This window comes from Rhea americana, unplaced genomic scaffold (assembly GCF_003343005.1).
Source record: "Rhea americana isolate MKP2758 unplaced genomic scaffold, rheAme1 scaffold_64, whole genome shotgun sequence".
NCBI lineage: Eukaryota > Metazoa > Chordata > Aves > Rheiformes > Rheidae > Rhea > Rhea americana.
Genome location: NW_028186801.1, coordinates 2,847,861 through 2,866,998, shown reverse-complemented (window position 1 = coordinate 2,866,998; position 19,138 = coordinate 2,847,861). Strand labels below are relative to the sequence as shown.

The following is a 19,138-nucleotide window of genomic DNA, read 5'->3' as shown; positions in this document are numbered from 1 at the left end:
TGTGGAGGTTTGTCCTAAATGCCTAGCTTCTTTATGTGCACTGGAAATATTTACTTTCTTCAGTTTCTGGAAATTTAACCTATTAAATTGTATTTCCAGCTAAAGAACTTTCTGAAGTCTTACGAAGAGGGAGCTGCTGCCTCTTTCTCTCGGGCTGTGGAAACAGTGGAAGCCAATGTGCGGTGGCAAAGGCTTTATAAGGAAGAACTATTCCAGTGGCTAAGAAAATCTTTGACAAGCTAATCTGTCTTTCCGACTGACCTTTGGACATGAAGTTCTGCAAGAGGAGAAGGAGAAATTTTAAGGGATGTTTGACATTAAACTCATGAAGACAAAATCAGATTGCAGGGAGGAGTTTTCTTTTTTCTTTAATTGTGGACTTCTTTTACAATGGGCTTTTGCAAAGTTGTCAAGAAATTTTGCAGAAGAGGTCATGAATGCTCGTGAAATCCACTCCTCGGTGTACACAACCAAACATGATATTTAGTGGTGCATGTAAACGTTGCTGTCAGTTTGAAGAGAAAAAACAAACAAAAACCCTTGAAAGACTATTTTGTGCATGCTTGTACTGTCCCTGCCTGTATTCTAGCATGCTTAAGTATAACAGCCACATTTTGTATGTGAATTCCTGTTACATCAAAAATGGGCATTATACAAAGCACAAAGACTATTTCTGACAATCAGTGTTGCAAGGAACAAAAGGAAGGAAAAAAGGAGAATGAAATGGYTTCTAACTAGGGCCAGTATGACATGTAAAATCAGCTGTCCCTGCTAGCTGCCAGCTCCTCCAGCACTCAGATTGTCTCTTAATGATTATAAAGATGTCAGCTCATTTTTGAGTTGCCAGTTGCTATAGCTGCAGTCTCCATATTCCCATGTTTAAATAAACTACATATATGTAGAAAGAGAGAGCAAGAGAGAGAGAAAATGAATGTTAAGAGAGAGGGATATCATTCATGCACTATAATTATATAGATTTATTTGCTGCTGATCAGTGCAACAATATAGTTTTGATCACGAGCATATGCAGTGTTTGTTAGAAGAACTTTGCATAGTTGATTGGAGAGAATCCATGAACCACCTCTTCTGAGCAATTTTACAAGGAAGTGGTATTAATGAGGGGTCACCCAACCTGTGCAGTAATTAGTAATGCAGCTGATAATGCACAAGTATTATAAATAAACCTCAGATTCAAATGGAAATTAGCAAAAGAGGAGGATGTCTTACATGCATATATGCATAGAATTAACCAAGAGAGCTGTCTTGCATGTGACTGACCAGCCTCTGTAACGATTTATTCTGATAGACAAGTCAGATTTTCCATGTGGACAATATTTTTGCAAATATGGGATGTACCACTGATGGCAACTTAGAAAAGTGAAATATGGAGAAAAAGGAGTATGTATGTGTTTGTATTTGTATTGCTTAATATTGAGAAAACTGTTTTCTTTCTGTTTTATTGTATTTCACAWACATTCTTCTAAGGAAGTGATACTTTTCTAAATTATGTGTTCATTTTTTCACAATCCTCACTCTCAGAGACTGGCAATAGTGGAACTGTTATTGTACAATAATCATCTGCACCATTGATGCTCTATGTTGAACATTTCAAAACTGATTTATCTTAGGGCCGAATACTCTCCCATGTCTGCACCTTGGAGAAGGAAAAACTACAGAGAGTTTACAGGAAGCACTTTGCAGCAGCTCAGTGAGGAAAGTAGATGTACTGCAACATACATTTACCAGCCCATCGTAACCACAACATTGCCTGTCAGTAGGGAGCATGTGGCCAGCAAAAGCAGAGCATAGTCATTTTGTTTGGTTGCATCCATCACAGGGCATGGAAATTATGAAAATGCTTCTCAGTAGCAGTTGCTTACCTCCAGTAAGTTGTTCAAGAGTGGAAGTGTTAGTGTGAAAAGAACCAAAACTTGGCATCTTCAAGTACTATCAGAGTAACATGGAGAGCGTATTGTTTTCTAGCCTCTCATTCCCATGGCACCCTGTTCTTCAAGAACCGATAGACATATCCCATAAATAAACTACCATTATCATGAGCTAAAGCATCCAACTTGAACATCTCRTTTTGTGTCTTCTACCATACAGAGGATGCTGTTTTGTGGGTTGGGGGCGTGAAATCCTTGTGAGGGCATTTTCTCCACTTCTCCGTGGCGTGCAGCAGTGCATAATAGTTTGACCACGTATAGCTAGAAGAAGAGAGAATGCTTTGTTATTGTACTTTATACTCTTTGCCTTAGTAAGCTCTAAATATCTGTATTAGATTGCAATGCTAGTGAACTTATCCTTTCCACCCAGAGATATTAACATGAACATGCTCAGTGAACTCCTCCTCCTCCTCCTATGTATTTTGCCTACCTCGCAGGGGTGTTAGGAGACTTGATAATGTTAGCAAAGCACTTGAATATCCTCTGATGAAAGGCATTTTAAAATGCAAAGTATTATGTTATTTGATTGACCAAACTCAAACTCAATGCCAGTACACATTTTTGATTTCTTCTGGACAAGATCACATGCAGATTTGTTATAATAAAAAGCAAGCCAAATATTCTTTAAGAGAGCCTCTATCCTTTAATGAAGCCCAAACTTATGTTATGCAACGCTGGCAGAAACCCAAGCCCTCAACAAGATTGCTTTGGGAATTTCAGAGAAAAGTAATGTACATAAAGGTCTGTCCATTTCAAATACTGTCAAGATTCTCTTTGATGGTTCCTTTTTTCCCCCCTGCATATTAAACCATAAATCTTCAGACTGTGCATAGAAATTTCTAGTCTTTACAGATGAAGGGCAGATGAATACTGTGTTCCAAAGTTGATGGTTTGGTTCAGCCTATGTATTCTACATAGTGTGCAGATATTTCCACTGTTACTTGTATGAACTGAAGTTTTTGCACATTTAGCTGATGGATGTAAATATTTAGTGGCCTTGAGCGACTGGTCTATCATGAATATCAAGCCCTAGCTGCATCTGTTATACATGCCTGCTGATGTATTGGCTATAATARCTGTATTATAAAAATGTTGATATTACTGCTATAGTTGAGGTTGAGTTGACCTTTCCATTGTAATTAACTTTTTTTTTATTATTTTTTATATTTTGTATGTTTCTGTTTCACATGAAGTYAGGATTAAATTTAAATGGCTGAAATCCAAGAAAGCTATGACTATTTTCTACAATATTGAAAAGCCCTGCATTTAGTTACATGTCTTTATATTTTTTTAAGTGCCACAGAGCTGTGATACCTCATGAAAAACTAATACAGTCCGCTTAGAAAAATCTATTTATTTTATTGATTTTTATTCTCTTTGCCAATCTTTTTCTTCCTTTGTCCTTATCTAAAGACAGACCCCATTTTTATAATTTGGGCTGTGATTGAGAGGCCAAGTACTGCAATTTTTCAGCGTTTTCAAATACRGAGATTTAGTTTTGTCTTTTTTAGTGGAGGAGATGGACCTCACCCAAACTCCACAAGTCATAGTATAGAGATTTGATAAGGCCTATATCTCTAATTAGCCTTTGTATGACTTGGGATCCTTTACTGTAACTAAATCTTATTGYGTACTAAGTCATATTGGAAGACGTATGAATAAGATGCACATCAATACCAGCATGACAAAATGGTAACCTATTGTATTTTTGTAATATCCACGATAAAAAATCTCAACCTRTTACTTTGCAGCTGGTGGAATTGTTCTCATATCCAATATTAATAGCTATTAAAATGATGATAGCTACTAATTATGACTAGAGCAGAACAATATGAAAACATTTTTCTGAAATGAAATGTCACTTCTGCTGTTATTGAGAATATTTGAACATCAATTTTGAGTGATTTTGATGAAAAACCTTCATTTATCATTAAGGATATCCAAATATGTGACTTCTGATGATCTTCTCAGTGAATACAGCAAGAATTCCTTTACTATATTGGAAACTGAAGATAAATTTTGTATAGTTTTTAGGCTATTGTGGCTATTTCATTGAGCTTTAGAATGTCAAAGGAAATATCTCTACTGATGCAGAGGGGTGCTTTCACTGCAAAGATCCTGAACCGTACAATTARGTCCTCTTTTGAAAAGCACTCTGTAGAGATAATTTTTCAATAGAATATCAGTATATCTGATCATTTGAATGCCGTAATATTAAGGTGAAGCCAATATTTGCAGACAAGGGTGCCTTATTTAGCTACCTACATAATAAGGATTTGGTTTCCCAGGTGTCATTAACAATATTAAAGTCAATTAAAAGAGACTTAGAGTCAATTTTAGAATTCTTTCTTTGAGGAAAAGGGATGTAGCTCTGAAAATATAAATCACAAATTTATATTATATACATGTACTGTAATGAGCACTCAGCATATTGGGCTGCCTGTCCTGAAGCAGAGTTTATAGCCACAGTATCAGGATTAGCCTGAGGGAGTAAATAGACAGTATTCCTGCTTTTGAGCTGCCTCTTCCAGCATTGCAGTCTGAAAACTGCTGGCTGTATCATCCAGCGATACCATCAGCCTGACTGGGTCAGGAAGGCAGCTGGGAGCTACTGAAGTGTAGAGAGACCCCAAAGTTCTCTCAATTAGACAAGAGGGACTGAAGATCCCTTTACTGGTTACAGGCTGTCGATGATGTTCAGAGGTTACTGTCATTGCCTTGTGCTCGTAGGAAATAAAGGTCTAACTGCTGAGCCTGCTTTGTACAGAAAAATCTAATTTCTTGCATTGCGGTCACCCAAAATGGAAAATGTGGACAGAAATCCTTGTAAAACCCTAGAATTTTGTCATGGTTGTTTTTCAGAAGTCGTTTCATATGTCCAGACATATTTTGAATTTTGAAGTCTGTGTAAGCCTGGAGAGAGTCATTTCCTTTATGTTTTTTTTTGTTTTTACTGAAAATATACCATGAGTTTCTCCGACATTTTTCTCACATAGAATTTGCCAATATAAAAGAGTGTAAATTACATGTACTGAATGTTAGRGTATCAGGAGGCACCAGCATCTTAAAGAGCTGTGTGACGATGGTGGTAGTAGTACTTGCTGTAATAATAACACCAACAAAATCTCAGATGTCCAAGCAAACCTGTATAGCACTACTGTCCATGTAATTCCCTTTTTGTATACAAAATTGTAAAAAATTAACCACTTTGTTTCTTAAGTGACTGTGGCAGCTTCTGCCTATCTTAAAAGAAATACTGAAATCTATAAAAACCGTTGTCTTGATCAGGTAGTCCTTGCTTACATGAGTRATTTAGTTTCAGATGAGAAGGAAGAGGAGAAAGRGACTGGTGTGTGTAAAGATTTTTCACCGAAGTAAGACCACATGTCAAGGTGSAAAGTGATTTTAAAATCCAATGTACTTTGAAGAAAGCTAGTTGGCAGTCTGAACTTAGCTCTGTCTTGTCTCGTCATGCTGACCCTGGAGGGCAGCTTGGCCTCTGCATGCCCCTACATTGTAACACAGTTGAGGTCGGATTTTATGGAACACTTACTTAATAGTGGAGCTGGTTTCAATGAGAATTTGTGTTGAACAAGATCACCCACATGAGCAAGTGCTTGRGGTCAGGCCCATGGTCCTCCCTCAAAAAACAACGTGTGTATTTGGTTGATTCATAACCAGTAAAGTAGTGCGAAATTGCCATGTAGTATTTCTGAATGCTCTGTTTACTTTATGATGTGCACTATTTCCGAAGGATGTTAAAGCAATGTTGGTAGAGGACATACAGATCAGCAGCGTTGTAAGCGTCGAGCAGACTGTGCTGCAGCAGAGTCATGAGCCAGAATGCTTTAGCTCAAGTGCCCGACATTTCCTTGACAGCTCTGCTTGGATTTGCCTCAGACTGGTATCATTGATGTGGACGAGGYCACGAGCCAAGACGCGTTCTCAGTTCTCTGCAATACCTTTCAGTCCATGTAATTTATCGATTTCTGTTATTTCAAAGTAAGCTGTAGCCAAACCAATGACGTGCATGGCCACAGACCCTCAGCTGGCGTGCAGTGAGGTAGATCTGTTGAAGTGAATGGTGTGAATCGCAGCTGAGGATCTAGCCCACTGCTTTCAAAATACCCACCTAGGGTGACAGCTAGACTGGTGTATAGAAAGTTTGGTGTATTTCTATGTAAGCTTCTGTAGCACATACTTGATGACAAATGTTTGTTGCTTTCCTTATGCTTTCTGTTAGAATAATACTTTGTAACTGGCTCCAGTGTGATAAAGCTTTATAATATATTTGGAGAACTGCAGAATACTGTACTGTGAAGTGTGTGGCTACTACCCTCTCTTTTTACTGCAAATAGTAGATTTCAGCTACGACTGAGTACCCTGGACTTAGAAATTAAATGAAAGAAATATTCTGAGAGGTTTCTAATGGAAACATCATTGTAATTACTGTATAACTATAACTACCCTGTACAAAGACAGCTTTATTATATGTGTAAATGTAATTTTGCTATGTTGTTTTTATGTTTGAGGGACATTGGCTTTGGTGAATGAGACATATAGCCTTATAAAAACAGAGATTGTAGCTCTCTGTCTGATGTTTTGTTGAAAGGTGTTTGGTTGCTCTGCTTTGCAGAAGATAAACRTATACCATAAACTAATTTTCTGAAAACTAATGATCTGTTCCACTACATACACATCAATGACATAAATGGATCATGATATTGAAATAAAGGCTTAATAATAAATTGCATTATTTTCCCAAAAGACTCTACATATAACATCTTACGACACCACAGAAAGAAAGAAAAAGTCCTACAGCTATTAGTGCTGGTTATAATGGATGAGTTCCTCTATTAATTCTGTCTCATCCTTAGATTAATCCTAAATACTGTAATTAAGTGAGCATACTTTTCCATCTGTTCTAAAATCTGTAGTCTTCTTGAATTCAGTTGTCAARTAAGAGGTGGAGTTGGCTCAGTTTAGATACAGTTCACTAATGGTTTTGCATGTGAGCTAGTGTTTGTAAGAACAGAATGCCATTTTAACTTAATGGAAATATAGATCATCATGTAGTACCAGAGTTCTCTTTATATGTGCTATATATACATGCATGTATAGCTTGTAATTCTGGACCATTTACTTTRACAAAACTTCCATTGGTCATTTGCTTTTAGCTCGGCAAAGTAGTTAGACAAATGCTGGATGTGTGGCTGTGTTGGCTGTGACTCAGCCACATATTTAGGCATGTAAGCAGTCCAAATGATTTCTGTGAGTCTAACCACCTGCTTTAAATTATGTATCAAATTAATTATCTGGCTGAAATAGATTTTTCTCAAAAGTGAAACATTTAGACAACTGTTTCAAGTGCAGAATGCTATGATGCGTTTTTGCTGAATTTAAAATCATAATTACTTTATATTGGGCCGAATGCTCTTCTATCTTTTATTTTTTTATAGAAAAGCATGTATTTGGGATATAAAGGGGAGATATTGATTCTCAGTAAATTAAAAAATGTCAAATTTAACAAAGTTTTTCATTTTGATTTGAAGTGTTCTAGGACTTGGGAATAAGAATAGAACTATTTGTGCAGTGTTAATTAATGACAATATAACAAAATACAACATTACTAACCAACTGAAACMATTAATCAAGTAAAATATATGAATTTATGTTACAATTTACCAGAAAAATGTTTTCTATGATATACCTTTAAAAAAATTCCATAAATATGGGACCAGTATATGTTCAACATAAAATTTTTATTCCAATCTAACTAAAGACTGACTAAATGGATTTTTTTAAATGAGAAACTTTATCTTCTGTATTTTAAGCAGAACAAATTTGAATTTTGTCTCTGATAATAAAATTTTGTACAGTAATRTGTAATTCATCACTGTCTTAATTTTCTGACATGTGGAGACATGGCTAAGATAAATAATACCCTCAGCCTTTGATGATGTTCCCATTTTCATTTGAGATAACAGTTTAATAGTGCTGAATAGAAACGCTGAGGTTTTATAAAAGAGAAAAACATGTAAGAAAAAATATTTTTTGACATGAGGAATTTTTCAAAACACATTAAAATGCTGGGACTAGTACAAAGCAGAGATCCTGAGAAAAATCAAAATTTAGACTTGGAAATATTCTTAAGCACTCCATGACTAACAGGACACTGAGACTGGGATAGAGTGCAAAGTATGTCTTTTATGCTTTTCTAATTATGTAAATTTTGAATAGGTAAAAAGATCTGTTCATTGGTAAAAAGGATTTCAACTGGAATGCAGTTCAAATGACTTTTTAATAGAGTCCTTGAATTCAGGCTATTATTTCCCTTTTTTTGAAGAATAATTTTCAGTAACTGTGAGATGTGAAATATGGGTAATTATTTACCCTTTGGATACAATCGTGTTCCCATGGAAGTCAGTTGGAGCTTTGACATTGACATCACTGGGAGTAAAACAGCCAATGTCTTTTTCAAAATATACCTTTCAATGCCAGAATGTCTTCTTTTTTTTAACAATGAAGATGATTTCTCCTGTACTGGATATCTTCATCAGATGAAAAACTGAAGAGAATTTTTCAGATTCACATTCTTCAAAGTATGATAGGGAACATTGATGATTTGAGCACAGATAAGCTGAACTAAGGCCTAAATTAATATGTTGATAATGTCCTACCTGTTAAGCAGTTCACTGTGTTCTTTTGGGGGCAGAATTATGACAATATGCAAAATTGTGTATATATAATTTTTGCATTTGTCACTGGAATATGGAGACAAATCCATCAGACCTCTTCTTCCTGTGGTCAGGTCTGAAGCAGGAATTCAGGAAGCCTGAGGAGATGGCTTCAGAGCCAGTAGAGAGGTTTCACATTAAGAGGTGACCCTAGTATGAACTCTGAAAGGCTGGGATGTACTTTAGCACGCTCTGGGAGCATTAAAACAGTGAAGATGATAAACTGCACAGCCACATTGGAAGCATCACTGGGAGAGGAGACAGAATTTGCGGAACAAGAAATGGCACTTCTCTCTGAAATCCTGATGGCAGCGTGTCTCCTAATCAAACATCAAAAAGAGCGTGCTTATTTCTTCCCCAGTGTGGCCACTGCAATCAGCAGCACTTCTGTTGGTGGCTGAGCTGCTTTCAAGTTGAACATTTGCATACAGTACCAAATGAAGAGCTGTTTATTTGCTCTCAGCTCAGTGTCTTCAGTAAAAGCAGAACTTTTTAAAGGTTCTCACTTGCTTTGAAAGCTCAGCAGTTTAGTTGGAGAGAGTAGAAGAGAGGGTAGTTAGAGCCTTTGGTTTGCATATTGACTTAGGAGTATTTGTTTATTCAGACCTATTTTAATAATGGAAAGTGAGTTTTTGATGACTAATTCCCTGCTTTCTCCTATTCATAGTAATAATTATCTTAGTTTCGTTAAGCTGCACCTTGTGGATAGAAGCCACTGTGCAGCATCTCTCTGCTGTTAGTGGGACTCTGACTCACGTATGTTGGAACTCTTAAGGACCAAGGCCTTGGGAGAGCAAACAAACCATTCAAGGATAATCCTGGCTTTTCTGAGAATGAAGTGCAGAAGAAGCATTTTAGAGAAACAGTATTCAGAAAGACATATTTTGATAAGAGAAGCTGACTCTTGGAGACGATGAGAAGCTGAGCACAAAGAGGTTTGTCAAAAAGATGTAATGAAGTTTATTGATATGGGGTGTGACATAATGGGTATATGCTTGTGAAATTAAAGCCTCATTACATTGAAGCTTAGTCTTGAGTTAGCAGCACTTACGCTGGGTCCAAAATCTAATTAAGGAAACTTTTTTTTAGGTCAGCTTGTGGTAAATTGGCTTTTGGAATATGGAGTAATCCTGCAAGGCTGGAGGAGAACTGTATCAGGAAGGCTTCATCCTCAGATGTATTTCCCSTATCACCTCCTCCCCTTTATACCATCGTTGCACTGCTCTTCTCAGGCCACAGCAACTCTAGAAGCAACAGGCAGAGTCTGGCTTTATTTTGCATGGTTTTGGCCTTTGCATTGCCTTGTGTCTCTGTAAAAATCAGAGGCTTATTGATATTGCATGGTGTGACACAGCCTGCCCTGATCCACCAATGTGCCTTGCTATCTGCTAAACTTCAAAGTCGTAAGAACCAGATTTAGAGCTCCAGCCCTGCCATTATGCTTTCATCTTGCAGTATATTGAAGTGTGGTGTTAATTACTCACTGTACTCTTACTGTGTTACTTTTATACGAACATCTTTTTCTTCTTGAATTTGCTCAGAAATCACTTTTTGCCTGTTACACTTACCATATCTTTGACCTGCTTGTTGCAGAAGGTTAAGAAGGAGGAGGAAGAGGGGGAGGATAATGAGATGCTATTACATGACATGTCTATTACAGCAATTCATTTCATGTGGCAAAGAACTCTTGCCAGTGATAAATGCATGTTCCTAGTGCAATTATGAGATGTACCTTGAACTTTTCWACAATAAAACTGTCAAAAGGTTGCGGTAAGCACAAGCACAAATGTGAAACAGTCCCTTAAGAAGATGAAATAACTCACAAATATGATTCTAATAAATGAGAGATTACATCTCATATTTTGAGAGATGTATGTTTAGATCTATAAATTATGTGTAGTTAATACCAAAAATAGCRTTTTTGTAAACTGCTTTCACTCCACAATCACCTGTGGAAACCATTCATTTCCCCCCCACTCAGCTTAGCAGATTGACACGTTTCAAATACATTCCTGTGGAGGTTAGAGTAATTGTGTCTTAATAGAAGCCTTAGCACAAAATCAGTACATCTTATCATATGAATAAATGGAATAACTGCTATCTGAATGATATCTGAAATGGGATACTGATACCTCAAATGCAATTAATCACAGCAACTCTGTCCTTCTCAGTAAGTCTATAAGGTTTTGAATGGTTGATGATCTGGTTTGTCATACTCTACCAAAGAAAGTAAAGCCAAGCAAAGAAGCAAGGCCAATAAGTAGCTCCAAAGAAGGAGCATATGGCAACATAGAAAGCAGAGGCACATATGGGAAGTGGTGTTTCTGACATGATCATTTTCTGAAGCTTTATGCAGTTGTAAAGAAGAAGCAGAAGAAGCTGGAGCAAGTGAAAAGAAAGCTAGGGACACAAGCAAGCATTGTGTCTCAGAGYCACCGGCTGAGACAGTAGCTCTGAGAAAAGCTTATGGAGAGGAGTTTTGGGGCTAAATGCAGGCTTACACGACTGGAAAGGATGTATACCAAGGGTTGTTTCACATTAATTTTAGTTAATGCAAAGCAGTTATAATAATGTCCAGTGGAACAACTGTAACAGCAGAGCGCTTTTACATTAAAAAGTCTTCACAGGTCAGTGTTTTATGATTAAGGCCACACACACGTTTTAAAAGATATTCTTCCTTCAGTTGCCAGTAGCTGTTAGACAAGCTAATATCTGGCTAAGATAAACAAAGGATGATGGTTATCACTAAATTTGATGGGTCTGAGATGCAGTATATGATGATTTAAATAGGGCCTTACTGATTGGTCTAGACTTGTAGGCTATGAATCTTGGTTAGGATTTCATCACATTTGTTGTGCATTCTACACACTTTTCCTTTTATTTTTAAAAAAGTGTAAGCCAGAAGCTGTACTATATAGAGAGAGTGCTTGTACCATACTAAAAAAAATGAACTGCTTAGGGAAGTTCTTACTTGAACTAAGATTAGTTAACAGAATTCAGTAGCAGATAAATGGTTGACTCAGGAATTTTTTTAGTTCTGTTTAAATCTCCTTATCATTGAGAGTATTTTTTCAGTAACTCATATTTCAGCCTGGCAAAAATAGTCAGATGAACAAAAAACTAAAGAAAAAATATTAGGATCGTGTTCATAAAAATTATCTATACGTCTGTCTTTACATAATTGATTCTTCTGTGACCTTACCCAGCAAGCACTGAGATTTCAAGTGCATGCAATGTTTTGCATTTTACTATTTTTGAGTGCACAATATTTGACATTAAATTAAAATGGGCATATATTTAATTGATATAGCTGCATGGCTCTTCTATGGAGCCTAAATATTCAAAATCACATGTGCAATAAAAAAGGGAAAATGAAGGTCAAAGATTTAAAATTAGGTGTGCAACTGCAATTACATTTTTAAAAGCGTTTCACTTGTGTTCAGCAATTGTGCTTTGTAATTGGATGTAAAATGGTGCTACACATTTTAAGTGTCTAAGTGATTTGTTTAGACTATAAAAGGACAGAAGTCTACTACTTCCTTCCTGCATACATTATGCTTGCTACTTCTGCTGATCAGATACAAACCTGACAGGGCATAAAGGTACAAAATACTAATCGTATTACATTTGAAAAACTGAGGTAAATAATGAGAAAAGAGATTTACTACAACCAAGGGATTAAGGGAAACATACATGAGAACTAACTCTACAGACTTCAACAGGGTAGCAGGAGGTACATATATACCTGTGAGCAGACTCCAATAAACAGTTGACTCAGTTTCAGCTGGGCCAGATAGTATTTGTCTTCTTAACAAGTGAATATACCCAATTTCTACACATTGTGCTAGCAACTTCTAATTTGTATCAAAGTTGCTGATGGATGAACTGTATCCCCTGGCCCCGATAGTAATGGTTCAGTTAATATACTATCTAGTCCTATTTTAGCAGAGCTAGAGAGATTCGAATAAAAGAGACAAAACAGTGCAATACACTTCTTCCAAATAGCCTATTTCCTACAGTGTGTCAGCCTTGCTAGGTTTAGGTGTCTACAAGGTAGTTGTTTATGTCTGAACATGTTACTGAGGCTTCCTTAGTCCACATACTTTTTTCTGCCCTGAAGAACCATTGCTCCATTGCTGAGAGACAGTTTCAATGAGTTGCTTTTCCCTACAAACAGTAGGGCATCTTAGGAACATTTTTAATGGCAGCAGAACACGTAATCTACATATTAAGTCTTTGCCCTGTTACTTTTTCGTCTTATGGCTTAAAAAGAACTATGGAAAATAAGTTTTGAAAATGTCAGTCTTCAGCATTGGAGAATGAAATGCTAGAGTTATTTTCTGTGGATATACGCCTGATCCATGCCTCCCTCAAAAGACCTACATCATTGCAGTGCACTATCATAGGCCTCTATTCCTTCTGTTAGAAGAGGCAATATCTTTTGGTCTAGACATAGCAAGGATATCCAGAACAAGGAAAATAGATATACACTGTTTGTACTCTGATATTAGATGATTGTCCATCAGTGCTGCAAGTTGATAAGTTGATTCTTTTCTATATGCTTAAACCAGAGTAGTTCCTGAGGCATTCATAGGACAGCGAGGAGTAGAGTCATGGTCTCAACAAGGCTCTGGTTTGTTTGATTCATGAGTAATATCATTCTCCCTTACTCTTTGATGCCACAGTAGGTAAGATCTTGACTGATATAGAAGATTCTTTACATTGTCCAGGTCTATTCAAAGTGTAACTGTCTTTCTTACATTAAGACAGTTATAAATGGGCTAAAGCCCATTTGGAATTAAATCTGGCAAGGGATGTCAAGGACAACAAGAAAGGCTTCCTCAAATGCACCAGTAGCCAGAGGAAGACTAGGGAAAATGCGGGCCTGCTGCTGAGCAGAGTGGGCACCATGGTGATAAAGGATAGTGAGAAGGCAGTGTTACTGAATGCCTTCCTTGCTTCAGTCTTTACTGCTAAGGGCAGCCTTCARGAATCCCAGAGCCTGGAGACAAGAGAGAAAGTCTGGAGAAAGGAAACCTTTCCCTTGGTCAAGGAGGATCAGGTTAGGGAACATTTAGGCAAACCTGACACCTGCACCCTGATAGAATGCACCCATGAGTATTGAGGGAGCTGGCAGATGTTATTGCTGGGCCACTCTCCATCATCTTTGAAATGTCATGGAGAACAGGAGAGGTGCCTGAGGACTGGAAGAAAGCCAATGTCACTCCAGTCTTCAAAAAGAACCAGAAGGAGGACCCAGGAAATTACAGGCCAGTCAGCCTTACCTCCATCCCTGGAAAGGTGATGAAACAAATCCTCCTGGATGGCATCTCCAAGCATATGGAAGAATAGGTGATCAGGAGTAGTCATCATGGATTTACCAAGGAGAAATCCTGCTTAACCAACCCAATAGCCTTCTACGATGGCATGACTGGCTGGGTAGATGAGGGCAGAGCAGTGGACGTTGTGTACCTTGACTTCAGCAAGGCTTTTGACACTGTCTCCCATAACATCCTCATAGGAACAATAAGCTCAGGAAGTGTGGGTTAGACGAGTGGGCAGTGAGGTGGACTAAAAACTGGCTGAATGACGGAGCTCAGACAATTGTGACCAGCAGCACTATTCAGCTGGAGGCCTGTAGCTAGTGGTATTCCCCTCAAGGTCAGTACTGGGTGCAGTCTTGTTCAACTTATTCATCAATGACCTGAATGGAGGGGCAGAGTGCCTCCTCAGCAATTTTGCTGATGATACCAAACTGGGAGGAGTGGCTGATACCTCAGAAGACTGTGCTGCCATTCAGAGAGACCTGGACAAACTGGAGAGTTGGGCAGAGGGGAACCTCATGAGGTTCAACAGACAAGGTCAGAGTCCTGTATCTAGGGAGGAATAACCCCACGCACCAGTACAGACTGGGGGTTGACATGTTGGAAAGCAACTCTGTGGAGTAGGATTTGGGAGTTCTAGTGGATAACAACTTAACCATGATCAAGCAATGTGCCCTTGTGGCCAAGAAGGCCAATGGTATCCTGGGGTGCATTAGGAAGAGTGCTGCCAAGCCTCTACTCAGCCCTGGTGAGGCCACATCTGGAGTACTGGGCTCCCCAGTATGAGAGAGACATGAAGCTACTGGAGAGTCCAGTTTAGGGCTACAAAGATGATCAGAGAACTGGAGCACCTCTCCTATGATGAGAAGCTGTGAGAGCTGGGCCTGTTTAGCCTGGAGAAGAGAAGGTTGAGAGGGGATCTTATCAATATATACAATACCTTAAACGAGGGTGTCAAGAGGATGGGGCTGGACTCTTCTCAGTGGTACCAAGTGACAGGACAAGAGGCAACGGGCACAAACTGAAACACAGGCAGTTCTGTCTGAACGTGAGGAAAAAACTCTTTACTGTGAGAGTGACAGAGCACTGGAACAGGTTGTCAAGAGAGGTTGTGGAGTCTCCTTCTCTGGACATATCCAAAATCTGTCTAGACGTGAGTCTGTTCAATGTCCTCTAGATGACACTGCTTGAGCAGGGGTGTTGGACTAGATGATCTGCAGAGGTCCCTTCCAACCTCAACCATTCTTTGATTCTGTCATTCTGTGATTATAAAAACAGAAATAGCATCTGAGCACTATGTAGTGGTAAACAGAAGGTGGTGCAATAATTTTGTTCATAGTGAAGGCAATTGCTGTAAGATTTATGAACAAGTTTACTATACCAAAAAAAAATAAGTAGATTACAGGAATATAAAATGAAAAAGAAAAGCCCTTGCCGTCTTGAGTAAAGGCATTGAAATATAAGTGGATTAACATGCCACTTTAATCTGGGAATGGAAAAGTGCACCAGACAACTCAATACTTAGAGAAGGAAGATGTTGAGGGAGAAGTATGGAATCGAAATGGTGCAGTACAGAGTCAATAACCTGGAAGTTATAAGTAAAGGCAAAGTATTTCCTTTGACAAAGGAAGGAGCAACTTTAGGCTTCATAGTACAGACAAACACATTTCAAACTACTATTTGAAACATAGCATGCAAATTTATTGCAATGGAAGATTAGATTAAAACAATCATTATCTACTACTGGGCTTCAGAAAATTGAAGGTGGCCAGGCACAATRATTATGTGTAGTTAGGCAACCAGGGTATTGCCATCTATTAAGTCTAACTTTGATCATTAGCATGCTAAAGAAGAAGTGTTGGGGGAAAAGGCATCTCAACTTCTGGAGGCTAATGAAAGCAATAGCAATAAGTAGTTTGAATTTACAAAGTACAGATCTTGTGAAACAAACTTGATTGCTTTTTTGATAGAATTGCAAAATTATTGGATGAATTTAGAGAAGTAGCTATCATCTATTTGGATTGTAATAAAGCATCTGACAGCAGCTTTCAAAATTAATACAAATTATCTAGGGAACAAATGTTCACATGGACTGAAGTCGGCTGAAGAACTGTTAACAGAAGATAATGAGAAGTGGCAATTCATATGGTCTGGATGAATGTCTGAGTTTACTCAAGTTTTAATGTCTTCATTAATGATTTCTCCGAAAGGAAGGAAAAATGAGGCTATTAATGAAATTTACAGTGTGAGGGACATGTTAACAACAACAAAGATGGGGAAAATTTACAAGAGCCTAGAGAATTGAATAATGGGCAGAAAATAAAATAAGATTCTCCTCTAAATGCAGGCTAGTTCTCCTGGGGAAAATCATTCACTAACTCAGTTTCTGCGTAGCATGGAGAAACTTGAACAGTACCAACAATCTAGGCAACTTGGTAGAGGAAAGCAAGTACAAGCTTGCAATGAGTTATAGTTGCAAAATGAACTAGCACCATTTTGGGACCACACTCTAATGCGCAATGTCACCAAGAAAAGAGTTATAATCTTTTTGGACCAGTTCTGGTTTGACTGCAACAATACATTCAGTTTGCCACTCTCAGATAGAATTTAAAAAACTGGAAAGAATTCAAGAAGAGACACACAAACAGGACTTGGGAGATGATATCTGATTGCTCGACTTAGATGTCTTAATTTTCCAATAAAATGAAGTCCTTAGCAAAGAGATAATGAAAATAAAGTATCCATGTATTTATACGTGTACCAAATAGATATAATTGAGAAAAATCTTAGAAGATTGGTGACTAAGAGAGTATTTGAGAAATCTAAACTCAGTAAAGGAGAGACAATCTTTATAATTACAGGAAGGAAGAGAATGAGTTACAATACATATAAGAAGCATATTTATGTCAGCTTGGGGTTATTCAGATATCTATCAAGTACTTTGGATTGTTTATGTGTTTAATATTTGGATCCTTATGTCAACAGTGGAAATATATGCCACCAGGGGAAATAGGAATGGGGAAGGAAGAGGCACTACAGCTTAGATATCTCAAGTTTCCAGGGATGGATGGTGCAAAATCTCCAATAACAGTAATGGGAAAACAATATGTAAAGTGAGTATCAGGGAAAAAACAGAAACCGAACTTCCTAGCCATAAAACATAGTGGAATGGGAATCAGCTTGAAAAGAGAAATGTTGGCAGATCGGTTGACTGCGTTTTCAGATTTTCAAATTTGCAATTAATTTTCAAATTAATTTCAAAATGATTTTGTTTTTCGTATCATACTGAGGAGTGGGGAAAGAGGGGGATGCTACATGATGATTCAGAGCTTCTGTAGTATTTTAGCCAACCTCCTTGCTGTTTAGCTGGCCACACGGCTCTGAGGGCAATGACAGTACATTTTGGATAGTACAGTTACAGGAATAGTAATCCTCACAAGGGTGCCATCAGCTGTTGGAAAGTCAGAACCAGGTCAGCAGCCAGCTCTGCAAGTGCCCTGCCAGTATTTCCACTAGCTGAGCCTGCGACGCTCGAGTCTGGAAAACATATTATGAAGAAGGAATCCGAATCAGCAGTGGGCCAGATTTACTGCCCTGACATGTCTTTAAATTTCTCCATATGCTGTCAGTTTGTGTCTTTAAAAGATATTGAAGAACACTGAACACCTTCACTCACTAGCTAATAGGCGTGTAGATTGACATCTGCCACTGGAAATGGATTATAGCTACCTGCTGATAGCAGAGCTGCAAAGACCTTGCTGTCTTTACTTACAGTGAGCTGCAAGGAGCATGGGACATCCACGAGGGTTTGGGCTCACTGGAGCATCCTCCTCCCACCTGCTGGGGTCTGGATCATACATTCGTCCATGACAAATCTTAGCATAGCGATTGTCAGAAAAGATAGCTTGGAGGTAAGTAATCATTGATAAGAAAACATAAAGTGTATCCTTTAATTTTAATTTATTCCCATCTTAGTTCTTTTTGTGTGATTATGGCTATACCTTGAAAAAATCTTACACGACTCTGATTTCTAATCCTCAGACGCTCCCAGAACCAAATTATAGCAGCTCTCAGAAACTCACTCCAATGGTAATTGAAAGCACTTTGGGCATCTTAAAAATGAGATTTTGATGCATAGATAAATCTAGCGACACATTACAATATTGCCCTCTGAAAGTGTGCAAGATATTCTTGGCTTGCTGCATATTACATAACATAGCCATTAAATGCAGATTATCTTTCAAAGGAGAGGCAGAGATTAATGAGTCAAACAAAAATGATGAATTAAATGAGCCTGATCAGACACACTTACAAAATTAGCTAGCAAAGAGTTCTATAGAAACAAGAAATATTAGAGCTAGATTGCTCAAACACAATTTTAAGAAGAGTGGCAATGCATATAAACATACATTATCACATTATAGTATTCTTATTCTATTCTATTTTTTTTCTGTCAAATGCATAATGCAAAGACATTACAGACATTACTTTGAAAACTGTTCCTTAGGCAAGGAAGAGAAGGCGTATGCATTCTCTTTGACTGAGAACTGAGACTCTGAAGACTGGATCTTACCAGCCTTGACCTGGCACTAGGTCTGTCTCCAGTGGGTGCTAGATGCTTCAGTGAGGGTCCATGAGACTCCAGAAAAGTCTGCTCCTATAGTCAGGCAAGATCAGAGCTATAAATCAAAGCCAATGACTTGCTCTGTGTCTGTAGGCAAATCATTCATCCTTAGAGGAACTGCAAGTTATCTAGCCTTTGCATAATAGTACTTTCTCCCCACAGGGTGTGGGGTGGTCTAAATATTGAAAGCTGGGAAAAAGTGGGGAGATCCTTTAGTGGACATTGTTCCATGAATAAAAGGTTGTCTTGTTTTTATATGCTATAATGGGCAGAAAGATGGTGACTTTCTAGTTATCATTTTTAAAGCTTGGTTCCTGCTCCTATTGCTAAAGGATTTGCATGTGTCATGGTAAGACTGTCACTGGAGGCTGTTGTTATGAATCTATCATTAATACTGATCTTGGAAYAGCGGGTTAACTTCTCCCCAAGCTATTTCTTTTATTATTGTTCTATTTCTCTTAATGTTGCTCTACAAAAGGAACATGGAGTTACAGTGCATCAGGGACA

At 38.0% G+C, this 19,138-nt stretch overlaps 1 protein-coding gene across 2 annotated transcripts in view; it reads left to right on the top strand.

The window, feature by feature from the left end:
* TRHDE (thyrotropin releasing hormone degrading enzyme) overlaps nt 1–7,583 on the top strand; it is a 217,436-nt gene extending 209,853 nt beyond the window's left edge. For both annotated transcript variants that reach the window (XM_085320493.1, XM_085320492.1), the window contains one exon: nt 100–7,583. In XM_085320493.1, the coding sequence (XP_085176619.1) occupies nt 100–243 (144 nt within the window). In that variant the 3' untranslated portion in view covers nt 244–7,583. The remainder of the gene's footprint in view (nt 1–99) is intronic.
* The last annotated feature ends 11,555 nt before the right edge of the window (nt 7,584–19,138 follow it).